Here is a 21,887-nt window from a genome sequence, read left to right as displayed (position 1 = left end):
AGCAAACTCAAGCTTATTTTTAAAAAGAATTTTTCCTCTTCTCCTGTTCCTCCTTGTTACAGGCAGCGCAACTTTGTAGCTGATTAAAATAACTTTACAAATCCACTCTCACTCTCAGCTTGCTAACGCTGAAGCCGGGCGCCATTTTTTCAAGCCGCTTTCACTCGCTCATACTTTTACTTAAAACAGAAAGTCACAAAAACCGTAATACTTGCAATTTCCAGATTTGAGGGTTCAAGTTGTTGTTTGCGCTAATTATTAAAGTTAATTTCGTTTAGTTTAGATGGTTGCTGCAGCCGACTTGCTCTGCGGAAGGCAGAGTCGTCCCACGCCATCCGGAGTCTCAGCAAGTTGAAAGGGAGCCGCGCCTGTTTCCTCCCCAGTAGCGATTTTCTGGGGGCTCACAGGGGCTCAACCTGCACCTTGCTTGCTCTTCTCCTCCAATCCTTCAGATTTCGGAGTTTTCAAGCCGCTTCTCGGGATTGAAGCGGCTCTACAGGCGGCGGGGCTGGCGGTCCTTAAAAAGGGACCGTCTTTTGTCAGAGGCAGACAAACCGGAAGTCCTTGAATTTGCATTTCAAAAGCAACTTTTACTAAGAGAAAGTGATTGCAGAAAAGTCAGGTGGAGTCTGAAATTCGCGCAGGAAACATTAGGCTAACTTTCCCCTACAAGCCCCACCCCAAATGCCCCATGTCTTCCGGCAGCCAATAAAAGGCCGCAAAGGTGTTTTTAAAACTCCGAGGCTACAAGGTGAGAAGAGGCCGTCCTCGGAACACTGCAACCTTGAGTAACAGGCTGGAACTGGCAGAGAGGGAGTCTGTGCAGATGGCTGATCCTCCCCCACTAAACTCTCAAGGGATTACAGCAAAAGCATGCAAAATATTCAACTCGCATAGCCACCCCTCTCCCCTTCAGAATGGCAGAGTTCCAGTAGGGTCCAGACAAGCTATTTTTTGTTTTATTTTGTTTGTAGCTAGTCAGTGGGGAATACATAGGATATAGCATTATTGACAAATAGATGAAATTCATGTTTGTTCTTCTGTACTTCTCAAGGGAATACCGGCAAGCCAATGGAACCACATGCATAACCAGCATCACGCCAAACCCAACTGCTTCCGCAAGGACCCTGATCTCAACTTGCACCCGTTCTTTTTCAGCATGGGGAAGAAACTTTCCTTGGAGGTAAATAAATAGAAAGTCTTAGGCAGACAAAAGACCCTGAAAAAATATTAGCAGTACTAAAAGAAAAAAAACCAACACCACCATATCTCTAATGAGCAATCTAGGAAAGTAGGAAGAAAGGATTCTTTCTATCTCCCATATTTCTTTATAGCAACTCTCGCTGCTGTTGCATCGGTTCAGGCACTGCCTTATTTTCTAGTCTATGCTTCTGTAATGAATCTGTCAAACTTCTTTTCTTTTTTGGGATAACATCAGAACCTGTTGACTATTCCAGAGAATTAGTTTCTCTGGACTATTTGGCACTTAGAAAGTTGTTCCTGTCTTAACATATCTTGATAACTGCCCAGCGCAGACTCCCTCCCTGTCCATAGTTCATTTGTACTATGAAATGAACTCCATTTCATAGTACAAATTTACAAGCAAAATATCAATTTTACAGTTATTTTAAATATTTAGTTTTTTGGTATTTCTCTCTCTCTCTTAGCCCCAACCAAGTTGTATGAGTAGATCTGTTAATGATTCTGAGCTACATTTAATGGCACAAAGTTCAACTGCACTTCTGCATTAATTTGTACATTTTTGAATTTTTTTCCAGTTTTAAAAGTTATTAAATATAAAAAATTCCATTTCTAAATAAACAGTGTGTTGTCTGCGTACAAATAATTTTGAAAAATAGTAATAATATTTACAATAATATTCATCACATTAGTATTGATCTCATAATAATAATAATAGTATTGCTTATCCATTTTAATAAACATTCCTTATAAAATTAATCCTTCTCTTATATTTCCATTTCTAACTTCTGTTTTTGTTGTTTAGCCATTGATTAAATGAGTCCCATGTTAAAAAGTATTCAGTTTCTTCCTTTTCCTTAATTTTAAGTGTTAATCTATCCATTTCTGCACATTCTAATATTTTTAAAATTACGTTTTCCTCTGTAGAGGTCTCTTCATTTTTCCAGTGTTGTGCAAATACAATTCTAGCTGCTGTTAACACATGTAGAATTAAGTATGTATTCCCTTTATTATATTTTTCCAGTAAGATGCCCAACAAAAATATTTCTGGTTTTAGATCTATATGTTGCTTTGTCATTTTTTCCAACCATGTATGTATTTTTGTCCAATATTTTTTTGCCTTTGGGCATGTGCACCACTTATGATAATACATGTCCTTAAACATTTTTGCCAAACTTATCAGTGAAAAATGTCATCCATAAAACATTTTGTAGAGATTTTCTTTATATGCAGTTGACATTGTTAATTTATAATTCCAGTTCTGTTGGTTCTTTATAAAAACCATACATTTTAGCATCTTTCTCATATCGAGATTGTATCTGCACTTGTGGCCACCATGCTATATCAATCCCTTGACTATTCAATTCTTGCTTAGTTTTAAGCTCCCCCTCTTCATTCAAAATATCTTTATATCTTGTAATTTTTTCCATGTTAATAACATTTGGATGTATCAGTGGCTCCATTGTAGAAAGCCAGACTGGTATTTTAAAGTAGTGTTGCTCTTTAGTTTTTGCCCATACTGACAATAGTTCATTTCTAATATAGTGTCTTTGAAAATAGCTATACATTTTGTTTTTCCCATACCATAAAAAGGCATGCCACCCCAGTTGGAAATCATGACCCTCCAAAGTTAATAATCTTTTATGCCTCAAACTAATCCATTCTTTCACCCATGTAAGTACCGAGGCCTGCTAGTACAATTCCCAGTCTGGCAACCCAAAGCCCCCTTTGTTTTTAGAATCTTGCAGCATTTTCAGACTTATTCTTGCTTTTTTTCCCCTTGCCAAATATATCTTGGCATTGTTTTATTTAATTCTTCAAAGTATTTTTTTCCAGCTTTATTGGAATTGTTTGGACTAAGTATAATAATCTTGGCAAAATATTCATTTTTATAGTGGCTATTTTTCCTGTCAAAGACAATTGCAGATTTTTCCATTTCTCCAAGTCTGATTTAATTTGTTGCATCATCTTACAATAATTGTCTTCTTTGATGCTTGCACATCTTGCTGTTAACTGAATTCCTAGGTATTTTACTTTCTTGACTATCTGAATATCTGTCTTCTTCATTAAGATTTTTTTCTGTTTATCTGTAAGGTTTTTAACTAATACCTTGGTTTTTTCTTTCTTTATTTTCAGTCCTGCAACTTCACCACAATCTTCTATTTTTTAAAATTAATTTGGGTCCAATTTCTTGTGGATCTTCTAATATGAAGACCAAGTCATCTGCAAATGCCTTTAGCTTATATTTTCTTTTTTTATTTCCATACCTTTTATTTCTATATCTTGTTTGTAACGTTTCTATTTAGCACTTCCAATGTCAATATGAATAGTACAGGGGACAATGGACATCCTTGTCTTGTGCCTTTTTTATATTAAAGTTCTCAGTCATGTCCCCATTTACAATAACCTTTGCCATTTGTTTATGATATATTGCCTTAATCATATTAATAAATCTCACCAAAGTCCATATATTTTAACTGTAATAACATGAATTGCCAATTTACATTGTCAAATGCTTTCTGTATATCTAAAAAGATCAATGCCATTTGTTTTTCAGAATGTGCTTCATAGTACTCCAATGTGTACAGAATCATTCTCATATTATTTTTTAATTTGTCTCTTAGGCAGAAATCCATCCAAAAATCTTTTTAATTTCTCTGTGATTATTGAAGCATATATTTTATAATCAGTGTTCAATAGAGATATTGGCCTGTAGTTTTTTATCTGCATTAAATCTGACTCTTCTTTCAATATAAGAATAATGTTTGCTTCCATCCACATATTTGGTACCTTCGCTTCTAACAATGCTTCATTATAAATTTCCAACATTAATGGACCTAAAGTGTCTTGTAGATACTTATAAAGTTATGCCAGTAACCCATCTGGTCCTGGTGTTTTATTATTCTTTTGTCTCTTAATCACCTCTGTTAGTTCCATCATCGCTATTCTTTCATTTACCATGGCTTTCACTGTTTCAGGCACTTTAGGTACAGTATTTTTTGGAGTATAAGATGCTCCGGAGTATAAGACACACATTAGTTTTTGGGGAGGAAAACAAGAAAAAAAATTCTGCCTTTGCCTACCAGCATCCATCGGTATTCATCTGGCTAGCGTCTTTGCAGCAAATAGCAAACAGCCTGGTCAGCTTCAGCACATTATTGCAACCTGACTCAGCATGAGCAGCTGATTGGCGGGTGGATCAGTCTCCCAGAATACCCCCAATCAGCTGTTCCAGGCTGCAGGGATTGCCACAGACCATCGCCGTCTCTGTGCCTCATATTTTTGGCCTCTGTGCCTTACGTTTTTGGCCTCCACGTGTCATGTTTTCGGCCTCCGAATGCTCCATTTTAGACCCGTTCCAGGCTGCGGGCATCGCCACAGCACATAGTCGCCAATCGCTGCCTCTGCGCATCATGTTTTCAGTCTCCATGCATCATGTTTTCAGCCTCTGCACACTCCGTTTTTTGCCGCAGTTTTGGGCGGTTCCAGGTGGCATGGGAAAAATGTATCTTATACTCTGAAAAATATGGTAATTCAGCTTTTTCCAAATATTGTTTTATTCTATCTTCTGGGATTTTCTCTTGATCATACAACTTTTCATAGAAATCCTGGATTATTTTCTTTTTATCATCATTTTGGTAATAGAGAGTTCCTTTCTCATCTACCAAACTATGTATCAATTTCTTTTCTTTCTCCTTCTTTAATTTGTATGCTAGCCATCTTCCTCATTTATTCACATTTTCAAAGAAATTCTGTTTTGCACTTTTAACTTTTTGTGCCAATTCTTCTTTTTCTATTAAGTTCAATTTGTGTTTTATTAGTTCCATTTGCTTTTTTAAGGTCTTTTTTTGTGGTTCTTTCTGTAATTTTAATTCTAATCTTTTATGTTCTTCTTTTAATTTCTTTTGATTTTTTTTCCTTATTTTTCCTTCCTATATAAGTTATAGCTAGTCCCCAGAAATATGCTTTGGCAGTATCCCATACATTTTGCAATGAGGTCTCTCCTTTTCTGTTCTCTTTAAAAAAGAAATCCAATTCTTTTTCCATTGTTTGTATAAATTCCTTATCCTTTAATATTGATTGATCCATCTCAGTTTTTTCTTTTGTCCTTTCCACTTAACTTTTACTGGGTTATGATCTGCCCAGACATTTGATTCTATTTTTATCTCTTGTACATTTGCTTTTAACTCCAGTGACATCCATATCATATCTATTGTTGACCAAGATTTGTGTCTGTTTGAATAGAATGTGTATTGGTTTTTCTTAGGATTTATTTCTCTCCATATATCTTGGATACCTATTTCTTCCGCCATTTCGAAAAAAGTCTTTGGGAGCGTTTTTCTAGCTTTTGCCTACTTTACTACTTCTATAATCAAGTATTGCATCTACAATTGCTTTGAAGTCTCCTACCATACAAATATTTTCATATTCGAGGGAGGCTTGGCAAGCGTCCACAGTGAAACAACACTTTCTTTGGGGGCTCCTGAAGGATCATTGATATTGCAGCCATCTCCTCTTTTGACTGAAGCTGTCCTGTAGATATGGTGAATGAGAGAGGCACAGACTGGCAAGCACATGGAAGTCGCAAATTCCCTGGCTGGTCAGAAGACGCCTCTCAACCGGATGGCTGAGAAAGCAGCTATTGAGAGCTGCTACAAAGCTGGGGCAGCCACAGCAGAAGCGTGGAAATAAAGGGAAGTGTGGATTGTCTGGGTGAGATGCCTGCTTTTCTTAAAAATACAAGTTTCTTTTCATAACCTCCTGGAAATAGCTAAAAGAGGAGAAAGTGGCAAAAAGAGAGGAGGGGAGAGTAGGCGTGTGTTGGCTTCTCTAATACAGCATCAAGGAAAGCGGGCGAACCCAAACAAAATAAGAGAAAATTAAATGAATTAGCAGAATTCATTTGGACAATAAGAGAATAAGAGCAGAAAGCCTGACTGAGTATTTTTAAACTTTTTATTTTATTTATTTAATTTATATACTGCCCTCCTCCCGAAGGACTCAGGGCGGTGAACAGCCAAACAGTAAAAATACATAGATACAAAATTTAAAAACAAAGTAAAATCGAATTAAACAAATTTGGCCCAACATATTAAAACCCCAATTATTTAAAATTTTTAATATAAACAAATGAAATTGAACTAAATTTAAGTGATGGAATGAATTGTTTTTAGAAGGAAAAACTTTTTCTACTTTTCCTGGGTGAAAATAAACTGCAGTGCCACTTAGAGGCTCCACTGAAAGGATAATGAACTGAATAATAAAGTTAAATGAATAAGACAAGACAAGAATGACCCTGATAATGCTTGCTGTACTAATTAGAAATTGTTTGGTCTAATAGACTGAGGTACACTGAGAGCCTTGTTTTTAAACTCAAGCTGGAACAATGTACTTTTAGAAGTTTGCAAAAGAAGAAGTAACAGGAAAAATTATTGACAACTCCCATTCAGTTTGGCTTTTGGGATATTTTTTTTCTTTTTCCTTTACTTGTGGATAATAGAGTGGAGATTCTACTTGTTAATTTTTAGTTCCTTTTTCTTTCTTCTTCAGTTGCTTTTTTTTGTGTTTAACAATTGGTTGGATTGTGTTTTTCTTTTTTTCTTTTTCTTTTTGTCTGTGCTTCTTTTTTGTACACAGACATTCCTCTTTTTTCCCTCTTTTTTTCTGGCTTTTTGGCTTTTTGGTCTAGTTAATTCCTCACCAGAGGAAACTTGGATTAAGGTTAGAAAAACCTGAAGATTAAGATTGTGAATGTTGGATTTGGATTGTAATTCTCTATTTTTGTATTGTTTTTTTTTTGTTATTTCTCTTCATCTCCTTTTTATTTTTATTTTTTATTTTTTGGTTAGACTGGGAGAGCTGGATGATAGACTTACAATAACTAATAAAAACCAGGAAAAGACAATCATTTCTTTAGAAATGGATCGTTAAGATTATTATCTAAGATTTCAAAACATAGAAGAGAAAGGAGAAAATTTAGCTGAAATAATGGCAGAGTTGTTGGAGGAAGCAATGGTGGAAACTAGAGAAAAGATATTGAGTGAGATCGATGAGATTTTTAGAGTACATACTAGATATGCAATGAGAAACAAATTACCTAGGGAGGTGTATGTAAGATTCACCAAGAAAGCAATAAAAACAGAGATATTACAGACAGCAAGAAACAACCCAATAAAATATAAAGGCAGAGAGATCGTGGTGTTGAAACAAATACCTAGAAGAGTCAGAGATCTGAGAAAAGAGTACCAGTTCTTGATAAAATGTTTAATTAAAAAAGGTGGTTCATATCAGAAGGAATATTGATTAATAGGTGGTTCATACCAGAAGGAATATTGGTGAATTGGCAGGAGCAAAGACACAGATTAGACTCACTAGAGAAGGCAGAACTATTTTATGATCAATATTTGGAACTACAAGAAGTGGAGAGATTGAGAGAGGAAAGAGAGATTAGATACCAGGAAGAAACAGTGAAAGAAAAAGAATTTCAAATAAGAGAGATGGCAAAGAAACAAGAAGAAAGAGAAATAAGAGAAGGGGCAAGGCTAAAAGATGTTAAAGAACAGAGAGAGACAAGAACAACAAGATCAGCAAAGATTATTAATAAGTAAACTATGGAGGAAAAAAATAAAAGTAATATCGATAAACATAAATGGATTAAATTCGGCAATAAAAAGGAAAAGAACTTTAAATAAATTGGAAAAATTAAAAATGGACATAATATGTTTACAAGAAGTTCATATTAGGAAACAACATAAAAAGACTTTTGGAATACCAAAAATTGGGAGAAGTATTTACTGCACTGGCACATCAAAGTAAAAGAGGTGTAGTACTATACATTAAAAAGACAGTAGCACCTAAAAAATATTTGCTGGTGAGGAAGGGAGGATTCTTATGGTGGAAGTAACAATGAACTATAAACAAATACTCTTAGTGGCAATATACACCCCAAATGACAATCAAGAAGATTTTAATGGAAAATTACACAGAAAAATAATTTAAGTCAAGTATGAAAATATTTGCATGATGGGAATTTTAATGCAATAACAGAAGTTGAATTGGACTATAAAACCACAAAGATAAATAAGAAGCCCAGAAAAATTCTTCCAAAAGCCTTTTTTACAATGGTGGAGGAATTAAATATCCAAGATGTTTGGAGAAGAAGATATCCGAAAGAAAACTGATACACTTTTTATTCAAATAGAATTTTTATTCAAATATGTCATTGTCTAGACTAGATATGATGTGAATATCAACCGATTTATTAGTTAATATAGAAGATATAAACATTGAAGCAAGCACATGGGCAGATTATAATCCAATCACAATTATATGGAAGGGACAAAAAAAGAGATTAAGATGGACATTAAATCAAACAATATTAAATGAAAAAAGAGTTTCAACAATTTATGGAGAAAGAATTGACTTTCTTTTTCAGAGAAAATAAAAAGGAAGCTACCTCATTACAAAATGTGTGGGATACAGTGAAAGCATACATTCAAGGATTGGCAATGACTTATTTGGGAAAAACGAATAAAAAGAAAAGACAAACTTTAAAAAAATTGGAAGAGGAGTATAAGAAATTAGAAATGGAACCACTGAAAGATATACAAAATAAGAGGATTAAAAATCAAATGAACCTTAAAAAACATGAATTGAATCTAATTGAAAAAGAGGATTTGGCGCTCAAAATAAAAACTTCTAAGCAATATTTTTTTGAAAATACAAATGAGCCAGGAAGATGGTTGGCATACAAAATGAAAAAGGAGAGAGAAAAAAAGTTAATTAATCAACTAATGGATGAGGAGGGAACTATATGCTATCGAAATGAAGAAAAGAAGAAAATAGTACAGAATTATTATGAGAAACTCAATAAACAAGAGACAATATCAGAAGAAAGGATAAAACAATACCTAGAAAAATCTGAATTACATGTACTTCTCTAGGGATTTTATTCCTTCTCACATAGCTTGTATGTATTCTAAATATTTCACCAGTCCCAGTTTGCATCTCCTGCTTGCTCATCTCCAAGGCATTATTTTTCAAAGAACATGTTTTGATCCACATTTTCCTGTGAAGCGCAGTCTAATAATGCATTCCCCTTCCCAAAGGTTGTGCTTAGATGAATACAAAGTCAAAGAATTTAACCAAGTGAATTGTGCATGTTTAAGGCTGCAGTAAAATGCAGTGCCTCTCCAAAAGGTGACAAACAATAATTTTTAATGTGACAAAAAAAGACAAAGTAATTTAACATTGGGGATTCAATATATGAATTGAAATAAGATGAATTAAATTGAATCAAATTAAAATGAAATGAAATCACATTTAATTTTGGTATTGTCTTGTCCATGTTTTTCCCCCTGGGCCTTTTTATTTTGGAAAGATAGCTTCCCTCAAAGATCAGGGGCAACCCTCAGCCCACAAAAGCTGTGTGTGTATGGCAGAAATTCAAGAAACACAGATCAAATAATCTGTGCTATAGTAATAATGAAAGATCAAACTTTTCAAGAATCTATATCCACGATGGTGAACCTATGAGGTGGCATATGAGCCATCACCTCAGTTCAGCTTTGCTGCGAATACTCGCGCACCTCCCGCCGGCCATCTGATCTTCGAGTCTCTGCCGCACATACCTGGGGCAAGGTGCGGGGGGGCCTGCATGTGCAGGGGGCATGCATATGTAGGGGCAGGGCACATGCACATGGCCATGCACACATTGCATTTTGGGTGTTCAGGCGCACACATGCTTTGGGCACTCGATCTGGAAAAGGTTAGCCATCACTGATCTATATTGTAAAGAATGGGCCCTGACAACATGACCATGATGTGGAATTTACATAGTTGTCAATTTAACTGTTTGCTCTTTTTCTTCTTGTGCAGCTTGGAAAGAAGAAAACGAAGTATATGCCTTACCAGTACCAACATAATTACTTTGCCTGTAAGTGTTTTACCATGTTTACAGGAGCCTAAATTTGGAGAATAACCAATGAACTCATATACAGTATCAGCAGTATAAAGCACCTTTTTGGAACACCTAGAGCAGGGGTGTGAAACTCAAGGCCAAGTGGCTGGATCCAGCCCATCGGGTGCTTAGATCTTGCCTGTGGGACTGCCCTGGAAACAGCGGAGGACCGGCCCGCGGTGCCCCTGCCAGTGAAAATGGAACTCGGGAGGGCCACACATACACACACACACCAGCTCCATTTTTCCTATCAGAGGGTTGCAGGAGGCCATTTCACTGGCAGAACACTCGGGCCACCACAGGTGCCCCCAACACAAGTGACGTCAAGCTGGTCACGCCCATCCTGACCACCACCCCCACAACCCCACCGAGATCAAACACAACCCTGCTGCAGCCCTCAATGAAATTGAGTTTGATACCTTTGACCTAGAGTAACAGGATCTTGGGAATATGAATGTGCTTCCTTCCTTTATGTGAACCAGGGAGCTGCCTGAGACATTTACTCAAATTACTTTCTTGGAAAGGACTCATTGCTTTGATAGCAACTATTCTTCCTGGCTTTCGAGGCCATTCCCTATTCCCTCTCCATCAGGTCTCTCAATCACTGCAGAAATACCCTGATGAGCATTGAGGCAATAGGTCAGGGAATAAGGTGGTTTATTTAATGCTAAATGGGATTCAGAGGCAGATGTTGTTTTTTTCCTCAAGATATATTCTACTTTATTTTAGTCACACGCTCATTTTTGTATTCTCCTTTTGCATTTTTATATTAGTCTTTGCCCCATTGATGTATACAATTGGTGTCCAACTGGTTACCTATTTCGCTATATTTAAAAGAAAAAAATGGTTGGTAAGTCATAACACCTCTTTATTTTAGGGGATTGGTGAATGGTCAAATGTAACACATAAAGGTCCTGAATCCTCCTCCTTTCTAATGAGCTACAGGAGATGCATTACAAAATGCAAGTTGCTTTCTTCCCTTAATCTCCCACAACATGGGAACGTTCCCTGCCATTCATGATTTCATTGGCCTTCCCTCTTGTCAGCACCATGGAACAGAAAATATAACTGGTTTGCTTGGGAAGGGAAGGGTGAGCAAATAGTACAATGAAAGCCAAGGAATAGAAAGTGATGAGGAGCAGAGGAAGAGATTGCCAGAAGATTGCATTTCTAACTGCCATGGATATTGGGGTGCATTTGTAGAGGGATGGGGAGAGATTATCTGGGCACTGATATGGGGAGTACAGATACAGTTTAATAATAATAACAATACTTCCAGTTAGACATATCGTGGGTATAAAACTTCATTCCTCCCCATGGGTGCAAAAAAAACCCACTACTCAGATTGAGCCATGTCACTATCCATTGCAATTCTCAGCCACTGCAAAAGACATTGAAACCTTTAGCAGCTTCAAGAATTTAATTTCTGTCGTAGAGAAATTCTTTCCATTTTGATGTAGAGCAAGGTTTCTGCACAACTGATGCTAGTATGCTCCATCTTTACTCTTTTTTTTTTTTTATCACCGTGGGTGTTTTACTAGATTCACAAATGAAGAGACCCTGAAAGCCTTTCCGCACTACACCTATAGGCACTACATTGCCTATTACTCTGCATGTTATTGCATTATAGCCTTTAGCATCTCTATTTGCCATATTGCAGCTACTGTAATTAATCTGACATTGACAAAGGAACTATGATAATGATCCACGTTACTATTGTGCTTATTTAACACTCTGTTCTTTGACAGGAGCTGTTTAACTCTCTTTTCTATAACTTCCGTGTCTGCCTCATGTATGTTCCTTTAATGGGATTTAAGAGCTTTATGGCTTACTACTGGTTAAGCAGGTAATAATGATTATGTGAAACTCTATTCTGCTGCTATGACTCAACTAATGCTTTTAAATACTGTGAAGTCAAAAAGAGATCTTCAATATGTACATAGCTAGCTTTGTTTACCAGCCTGAAAAAAACAATGAGGTCTCCATTTGTTGTTTACTTAATATGGGGATGTAAAACAAATAAACTGTTAAAATTAGTATACGCTATAACTGATCTTTTCATATTATACAATGGTTTCTTCATGAGACCAAGTCCCACAAGGCTTTTATTTGCTACAAATGTAACTATTTACCATAGATTTGAGAGATACAATAAAAATCTTCCACAAGGTGCATGCCATAAAAGGGCAACAAGTAATATCTGCATCTATGACTATATTGTTTGGGCTTTTTAACTTAAATGATGATATGTCATCCTTCCTCAAGCTCACCTCAAACTAAAAATAACCATGCTATTGAAAAGAGCATAGTTCACCACAATCATCTTGATCAAACTCTTGTTATTGCTTGGTCATCACCAATTATCAAAGTATTATTTACCAATACCTCTACAGCCACCAATTATCAGCCTCAAATATTCTTCACTAATTGCCAAATAGCTTCATCTGAAAACAAAGATTGGTGTTTAAAAGTTTGATCTTACACTTTGAGCAGGTTGGTACAGGAGGAGACATTTCTTTAAGGATTGGTCTGGTACTTTCTATCCTCAAGGGAAAAAAATATTATTTATTTGTCCTTCACAGTTGGATAAAAACTGCATCTCAGTGTCTTCATCCAAGAAATGGGGTCATTTGGAGAATGCAAATGACCCCATATGCAAATGACCCCATATGCATATACAATCTGTCTTCCAACTTGTGTTTCATTCCATCTACCCCATGGCAAAAGGCCTCAAATATAGTTTTGCTAGCATGCCATTTTGTAGCCCTAAAACCCTCTCAGAAGTTGTTGGACCAATTAGCTATAAGGCTGATCCTACACCAGTGAAGGAATTTTAGACTTCTTTAATGTTTTCACAAATCAGTCCTCTGTTACAATCTGGTTAGCAATCTACCTGAAAGATTGTTTCCTAAACAAACTGACAAACACACAAATGCATGCTGCAAAATACCTAGATGGTGCATGTTGGGGGGGGTGGGGGGAGACAGGACTAGAAACCTCTTTGAGATTTTTTGTCAAGTTAGAGAAAGGAGTTGTTTGTAACTCATATGCTATTAAAAGCTCTGGAGACAATGCATGGAGTCAGGGGTGGGTTCTACTTACCTTTACTACCGGTTTGCAATGGGGCTGCGCGCATGCTCTTCTGCGCATGCACAGAAGCTTCTGCGCATGCGCAGAAGCATTTTGATGATGTCAGGATCGGTGGGCGGAGCCTCCCGCCGGTTTTACTACCAGTTCTATAGAACCGGTGTGAACCGGGGGCAGCCCACCACTGAATGCAGTGATGTTCAAGCTAGAAGAAGATCACTATTCTGTTCAGAGGCTGGGATTCTTGGTCAAACTGAGCAACAATTGGCTCAGGGTGATATGTGTGAAACCCAATTTACAACTATATAATTAACATTGAGCTAAAAGTTTTCTGATAAATTGATAGTGAGGACACAATGGAGAAATCAGGCTGGTTTTAAAGTATATTGAGAATTGAGAAAATGGGAAGTGATTATGGAAAAGGAGCTGTGAAGGCAATTACAGACAAATCTTAAGCACTTTCCCCCTTCTTTAGAAACTAAGCTGAATTTAAGCACTTTTATCCACCTTTCTTGCCCAATAGGTAATCCAAATGTGGGCAGTTCATCAAGTTGTGTAACTAATAGTACTACTTACTTACTTGAGAACTCTGAAGAACGTGAGTTTTAGAATACCTGAAACTTCTAAGTAGATATGAGGGCTTAAAGTGTGACAGATTGTACAAGTTTGTTACAAAATACCATAGCTTTAACTCCCTGATTTTACCTATAAAAATTATGTTTCTGTATAGTCTGTTAGTGCAATGATGTAGTAATAGTAATTGTCATGTTATGTTTTGGGCTGAGAAAAGCAAAGTAGTTTTACTAGTGACTGAACTATTTAAAGAATTTGTTTGAATTACTCTTGTTATTGTTTGTATGTCTACACAGGTACTTAGAAGCTGCATGGTTTATCTGGGTCTCACAGATGAGCCACATTCCAATGAATATTGACTATGATCAGAATTTAGATTGGTTCTCTGCCCAGGTGAGATAGTTTCTATTTAACGGGGAAATTTCTTTTCTTTGGATAATCTTATTCAGAAATGTTGGGTTCTCAATTCTGAAACACGGGGCCAGATTATGCTACTGTTTTCTTAAATATTTCATGCCCTTATTTACATGGAAACATGGTCTTATAAAGAGCAGGTAATACAAATGGAATGCCTATGCTGGCAGCTAGAACTCATTCCCATATTGCAGTTTCTGGGAAAATTACAATTGCACAGTGATGCCCTTTCTCATCTCATGGAGAAAAGTTACAGGGACCAACAATAAACTCATTAACAGTAGATGAACAGTAGATGATGAGATGGTAAACAATGTAGTACATTGCCTGTTAATCTCCCTTGCTTCTTCAGTAAAGCAGGAACAGCACCAATGCTATTCATCCTCCATCCAAAAGGACATTATACAATTCCACGTGCCCACATGTGGAGTCCAATTCACATAATTGTTATTTTTATGGTCATGAACCAGATTTTCAATGGCATAAAAAATTAACTTTGTAAGATGCATTGATCCACAGAATGAGAACATAGATCTATAAGGCTAACATATTGATTCCAGATAGGAGTAGTCAAACATTGATGGTGATGGAGGAAACATTTTCTCTTTATATTGTAGAGAAGAACATATTGGAGGAAATCTAATTTTCCTGGTGATAGTTATTGCAATCTCCCCAGAAAGTGTACACATGAAAAAACCAACTACCCAATGATCCATTTTTTAAAAGCGTGTTTTTTCATGCTTTCTTGGTGCCATTTTCCTTTAGGGATTTTTACCAGATATTATGGGACTAGAGATTGGGTTGGATACACTCAATTTCAAACTGTGGTTTAGACAATATAATTAAGGGATGAGACTAAATGAATAGATTATGTGACTAGGTCTCTGGCAAGAGATTTTAAAATGTTTAACCTAAGATTATAGTATTTTTAAAAGGTATATGTGATGAAATGTTTAAGTTAGACATAACTTAACTCAATGGGTTAATAATATTTTTTTTTTAAAAAAAGACATGCTTTAAAGAAAGTTTTAAAATGTTTAATTTAGAATTTTACAAGGGAGTAATGTTGAACAAAGAGAAATTGGCAAGTAGTTTATGAATGACTAAAGAGGATAAATGTTTAATTTAGAATTTTATTAGGGAGTAATGCTGAAAAAGAAGGTATGGAAAGGATTTTAGTAACAAATGTGAAATATGATAAGAGAATTTATAAAAGGAAGGTTGATGAATAATTTTTAAAAGGGGAGTTAAAGAGCATGAGGGAGTTTTGAATCTTGTAGTAAGTTAGCGTATTTTAGCTTATGTTTGTTAAATGTTATACCCTGTTTTTGCTCTGGGAAGTCGGGGGGGCATGGGGAGGGGGGGGTTGAAGGTTGTGTGGGGATAAAATTGTTGTATAATTTTTAATAAAGTAAAAAGATAGATAAATGTATTAATAGAGAAGTAAGAAATGTGGGGAAAATGTCATAATAAATGAAATGATAATATTAAGATATGATAAATACTGGAGGAGTAAGAAAAAGACACAAAAGATGTATTCAGATGATACACAGAATGATTGATTATGTATTGTTTGTTTGTTTGTTTATAAAATAAAAAAACTTTTTAAATAAAAAAACAATTAAAACCCATTCACACCATTCATGGCCGGATCTTGCCAGATCGCAACAGCGAGATCAACGGCCCCAGGCCTGCCGGAAAAGCCAGGTCTTCACCGCTTTTCGGAAGGCCAATAGGGTGGGGATGGTCTGGACCTCAGGAGGTAACTGGTTCCAGAGAGCTGGGGCAGCCACAGAGAAGGCCCTCCCCCCGGGCCTGCCAGCCGGCACTGTTTAGCTGACAGGACCCGGAGGAGACCAACTCTGTGGGATCTTACCGGTCGCTGGGAGCTATGCGGTAGAAGGCGGTCTCGAAGATAACCTGGCCCTGAGCCATGTAGGGCTTTAAAGGTAATAACTAACACCTTGAATTGTGACCGGAGACCAATAGGGAGCCAGTGCAGCTCACGGAGAATTGGTGTAATGTGGGTGTATCTAGGTGCACCCACGACAGCTCGCACAGCTGCGTTCTGGACCAACTGTAGTCTCCGAACACTTTTCAAGGGTAGCCCCATGTGAAGCACGTTGTAATAATCTAACCATGAGGTGACAATGTCCTAACTTTCACAGAAGTAATTACATAATATTTCTATGTCTACTTCTAAAGAAATAGTTCAATAAGGATGACTCAGGGCATCCAACTTTAGATTCACAGGTTGGTTGATTCACTCCAAAAGAGATTCTCCTGAAAAGAAGCTAGCCTGTTAAGCAGAGTAAGCCATTGAATCTGAAATGTCACCAATATCCTAGTCTTTGCAAATTTCTTCCCACAAATATATATCATTGGATTTCATCCCATGCACATAGCACCAGTTCAATAGTTGGCCTGGATTACCTGGCCTGGATTCAGGAATATTTCTAATGTCCTTCTGGGCAGTGACCATACTATAAATGTAACAAACATTTGGAAATGAATGATGGTCTACAATACTGTAAATTGACAGAATTATTTGTACTGTTGATAGAAACTAGGAAGAAAGATGAAGGAAGTCATTGGAACTCTACATGTTTTTTATTTCCCCCTTAGCTCTCAGCAACATGTAACGTGGATGAATCTCTATTCAATGACTGGTACACTGGGCACTTGAATTTCCAGATTGAACATCAGTAAGTACAAGCTATATGGAAAGGCTGAACAGTATATAATGCAGCTTTTGTACAGCTTTTGTCACCACTAAGCAGCACCTGCATATTATGGTCCAAGTTTTAATCCAAATGACGGCTATTGCCAGGAGTTTTGACTAGTTCTAAAGAAAGCAGATCTATTCCAGACTGGACATTGGGATCTATCCTGTAAAAATGCCTATAAACAGCATTTCATATAAAATGCAGCACTGAAACTGATGTCTATGAGCCACAGTGGCACAGTGGTTAGAGTGCAGTACTGCAGGCTACTTCTGCTGACTGTCAGCTGCCTGCAATTTGGCAATTCAAATCTCACCACGCTCAAGGTTGACTCAGCCTTCCATCCTTCTGAGGTGGGTAAAATGAGGACCCAAAATTGTTGGGGGCAATATGCTGACTCTGTAAACGGCTTAGAGAGGGCTGTAAAGAATAGAATAGAATAGAATAGAATAGAATAGAATAGAATAGAATAGAATAGAATAGAATAGAATAGAATAGAATAGAATAGAATAGAATAGAATAGAATAGAATAGAATTTTTATTGCCCAAGTGTGATTGGACACACAAGGAATTTGTCTTGGTGCATATGCTCTCAGTATATGCTCAAAGCACTGTAAAGCAGTATATAAGTCTAAGTGCTATTGCTATTGCGCTTTTCATATCTTACTTCTAGTTATATAGCAGATCAAATGGTTGATAATTATAATTCATTTCTGGTCCCAGTCAAATGCTGGCTTTTACCTTTAAAATTCTTAAGAGTACAAAACCTGTGATTACCTCCACAATATTACTGAACTACAACTCCTAGTACCCTAATACAAAGGGAGGATTAGGGAGGATCATGGTTCAGCAATAATCAGAAGGACCTCAGTTTGTTTATCCCTGTCCAAAACTCTTTGAGAACCAGACAGGTGAAAGTTATCCCCTTCTGTATCAACCTGCCTGTATGCAGTACTGAGTAGGAAAGGAGAACTCTCCAGCATTTATTTTTTTTAATTTGATTTATATGCCGCCCTTCTCCAGAGACTCAGGGCAGCTTACAATGCGTTAAGCAATAGCCTTCATACTTTTGTATATTTTATACAAAGTCAGCTTATTGCCCCCACAAACTGGGCCCTCATTTCACCTACCTTAGAAAGGATGGAAGGCTGAGTCAACCTTGAGCCTTGGAGAGATTCGAACCAGCAGAAATTGCAGGCAGCTGTGTTAATAACAGGGTGCATAGCCCACTGTACTATCAAGGCTACTATCAAGCATTGAGATGAGAAGGGCAGTAATAACAGCAGCATCCAAATTACAGAAGTATCTTCTACTGTGTCCTCTTGATATTTTCCCTCTCTTTCCACAGTCTTTTTCCAACCATGCCTCGACATAATTATTACAAAGTGGCTCCCCTGGTGAAATCCCTCTGTGCCAAGCACAACATTAAGTATGTGTGCAAGCCCATGCTCACTGCTTTTGCGGATGTATTCCAGTAAGTATGAGCCAGGGGTGAAATCTAATTTTTTTTGCTACCAGTTCTGTGGCGTGGCTTAATTAGTGGGCGTGGCTTGGTGGTAAGGTGACTGGGTGGGCATGGCCAAGTCAATGTCACTTCTTTGCCCTTTTTTAACCTACAAAACACAACACAACACAACTGGCTCACCCACAATGTAAAAGCAGCTGTGCTGGACTCAAAATGGCTCCGCAACAAGCAGGAACCTCACACAGCCACAAAAAGCCCAAAAAACCAACTTTCACACTTTACACACACAAAATTCCACATACAGCTTTGTGAGATTTTGTGTGTTTGTGTTGTTAGAGTGAAACACTACAAAAACACACTAAACCTCAGAAAGCTGCACAAATATTTTATTTTATTTTTATTTTTATATAAAAGCTGCTAAATTTAAAACTTCCTAAACTTTAAATGGCTAGGTCTAAAAAAAGAACAACTAAAAAACCCCCCAATTAACTATTTTTTTTAAAAGCTCCCAAAGGGGGAAAAAACTTACCCAATAGAACAGGGGTCTCCAACCTTGACAACTTTAAGACTTGTGGACTTCAACTCCCAGAATTCCTCAGCCAGCTTTGCTGGGAGTTGAAGTCCACAAGTCTAGGCAGGAAGGCAGGCAGAAAGAGCTGCTCACCGATGAGCTTGATTGGAGGCAGGGAGATTCAGTTACTTGGTGATGCATGGATTGCAATCGTCATGTGATCGTCATGTGATCAGCAGCTAAGGTAAGCAAGCTGGAGGCTGGGAGAGTGGGGGGAGAGAAAAAAAGAAACTTTTTTTCTTTTACATGGCTCTGGCGATCCAAGCTGAGTTGCCTGATTAGTAGGCAACTCAGCTGGGATGTCAGAGCTTGGCTGGTCAGAGCCATTTAAAAGGGAAAAAAGGCTCTGATGATCACAGGGCTCAGCTGGGCATGGGGGGCGGGGGCAGGGATTTTTGCTACCGGTTCTCCGAACTGCCCACCGCCATTGCTACCTACCCACCCGAGCCAGTCCGAACCGGGAGCATTTCACCCCTGGTATGAGCCAACAGGAAAAAGGGCATTTGCAGGCATGTCATCAAGTGAGGATCAGTGGGGCAAGAGAATATCTCAAGTGGACAGTAGCATGAAAGAACTCACTGCTGTGAAAATGTGCTTTTGATGAATGTGTTCCCTGTTCTTTTTTCCTCTGCAGCTCCCTGAAGGAATCAGGAAAGGTCTGGCATGATGCTTATTACAAGGAATATGTCGAGCCCCAGCCAGGACTCGCCATCACTGGGGCCAATTGGAGCGCCCACCTGAATGCCTATGACAGTGGGGACAGCTCCACGCAGCTTCCCGGAGCTGAATTATTGGCACTTTCCCATGACATTATGGCTGCGCCATCGGGATCATCACGGCGCTCAACAGCTGATGTGGGGAGGGGGAATTTTGAATGCCGGATGGTAGATTAGGAGCCGGGGAGGAAATAAATAGCACTGCACGGCGGTTGCGTGCAGTGCTGACTTAAACCCCGTGATCCGGCTTGTTCTGTTCTTCTTGCTGTGTTGCTGCTAAACTTTGATTAAACTATTGCCGCTTGATATCGTTTCCTGGTGATTTTTGACAGCCACGGACTGGATGAGCGACAGAGCTGAGAGAATAAAATCAATACAATTGAGGAATTGGGATAGCTTCATTGTTATTCACACCTGTCTTTGTGATTTTAAAATAATTTAAATAATAGTTTGTATCTATTGATTATTTTATAATGTTGTTGTATGCAATCCATGAGATGGATAGCCAGATACATTTAAGGAATGCATAAATAAATAATCCTGAAAAGAAATCTCGTGCTATCTTCCCAATCAACAGCACAAGTATTCTTCATCGATGGATAGATGGACGGACAGACGGAGTGCCAGTGGTGGAATTCAAATTTTTTTACTACCAGTTCTCTGGGCATGGCTTGGTGGGTGTGGCTTGGTGGGCACAGCAAGGAAAGAATACTGCAAAATCTCCATTCCCACCCCACTCTGGGGCCAGCCAGAGGTGGTATTTGCCAGTTCTCTGAATTACTCAAAATTTATGCTACTGGTTCTCCAGAACCTGTCAGAACCTACTGAATAGCACCCCTGGGATGGATGGACAGAGAGCCGGACAAGCAGACTAGAGAAGCAGAGGTCAAAGTGTGGTAAAGGATCAATTCCACAAAGAACCACCCAAGATGTACTCCCAACTGCAGTGTAACAACACAGTAACATGAAAGCCGCCAGCAGCAAAAACTGAACAATACTGGAGGAACATATGGGAGAAAGAGAAGACACATAATACCAGTGCAATGTGGCAGCAGGACCCAAGAACAAACCATAACAAAATCCCAGAATAGGAACCATCACATCACAGAAGCAGATGTACAACAAGTCTAGAACATGAAGAGCTAGACACCACCTGGTACAGATGTGTTATTGTTTAAAGAAACCACTAACAGGAGAGCATGAATCCTGAGCAGCACAGCTGAATCAGCTTCTAGCCATAGGTTCTGACCCATACTTGCTAACACAAAAAAAGGACAGCTCCGATCATGAAAGACCCCATACGGGACAGGTACCATCCAACTATTGGTCAATAACCTGCCTACCCACAACACAGCTGTCCTATTTATTTTATTTATTTATTTTATTTTTCATATTTGTATACCGCCCTACTCCCGAAGGACTCAGGGCGGTGAACAGCCATAATAAATACAAATACATATAGAAGTTAAAAACTATTAAGAAACAGATTAAGTAATTTAGGCTCAAAGATTAAAAAACATCCAAATTTATCTAAAGAGGTTTAAAACCCAATTTAAAAGACAGTTTAAAAGCCAATTAAAAAGGGAGAGTTAGGCCAGACCAGCTTGTTGGAATAGAAATGTTTTCAGGGCTCGGCGGAAAATGCGTAAGTCTTGGATGTTTCGTAACTCCGGGGGAAGCCCGTTCCAGATGGTAGGTGCCCCCACAGAAAAGGCTCTCCCCCTGGGGGCCGTCAGTCGACATTGTTTGGCCGACGGCACCCTGAGGAGTCCCTCTCTATGGGAGCGAACTGGTCGGTGAGAGGCTATTGGTGGCAGGAGGCGGTCTCGTAAGTACCCTGGTCCTGAGCCATGGAGCGCTCTAAAGATAGTAACCAAAACCTTGAAGCGCACCCAGAAGACCACTGGGAGCCAGTGCAGCTCGCGCAGGAGGGGGGTTACATGAGAGCGCCACATTGCTCCCATTACCACCCGCGCGGCCGCATTCTGGACCAGTTGGAGCCTTTGGGTGCTTCTCAAGGGGAGCCCCATGTAGAGAGCATTACAATAATCCAGGCGTGAGGTGACAAGGGCGTGAGTGACCGTGCATAAGACATCATAGCCACCAGTTTACAACTCAATGCTTCACACATTATCTGTGAATGCCTGGAGTTATACAAGATCAACAGGACACTAAAGAC

The 21,887-nt window shown here is 38.3% G+C and overlaps 1 protein-coding gene across 1 annotated transcript in view; it reads left to right on the top strand.

Moving 5' to 3' along the window:
• The window catches only part of LOC139327492 (acyl-CoA (8-3)-desaturase-like), a 44,515-nt gene extending 24,782 nt beyond the window's left edge, over positions 1-19,733 (top strand). Inside the window, 9 exon segments of the mRNA XM_070957330.1 lie at positions 1,055-1,183; positions 10,078-10,135; positions 10,933-11,009; positions 11,908-12,005; positions 14,116-14,212; positions 16,859-16,938; positions 18,305-18,430; positions 19,627-19,707; positions 19,709-19,733. Coding sequence (XP_070813431.1) covers positions 1,055-1,183; positions 10,078-10,135; positions 10,933-11,009; positions 11,908-12,005; positions 14,116-14,212; positions 16,859-16,938; positions 18,305-18,430; positions 19,627-19,707; positions 19,709-19,733 — 771 coding nt within the window.
• Positions 19,734-21,887: the final 2,154 nt, after the last annotated feature.

The sequence above is a fragment of the Pituophis catenifer genome, unplaced genomic scaffold, assembly GCF_029215685.1.
Source record: "Pituophis catenifer annectens isolate HBS135680 unplaced genomic scaffold, rPitCat1.0.hap2 SCAF_1, whole genome shotgun sequence".
Taxonomy (NCBI): domain Eukaryota; kingdom Metazoa; phylum Chordata; class Lepidosauria; order Squamata; family Colubridae; genus Pituophis; species Pituophis catenifer.
Note: the sequence above shows the minus strand (reverse complement) of the source record. Positions and strands in the feature narration are given on the sequence as shown.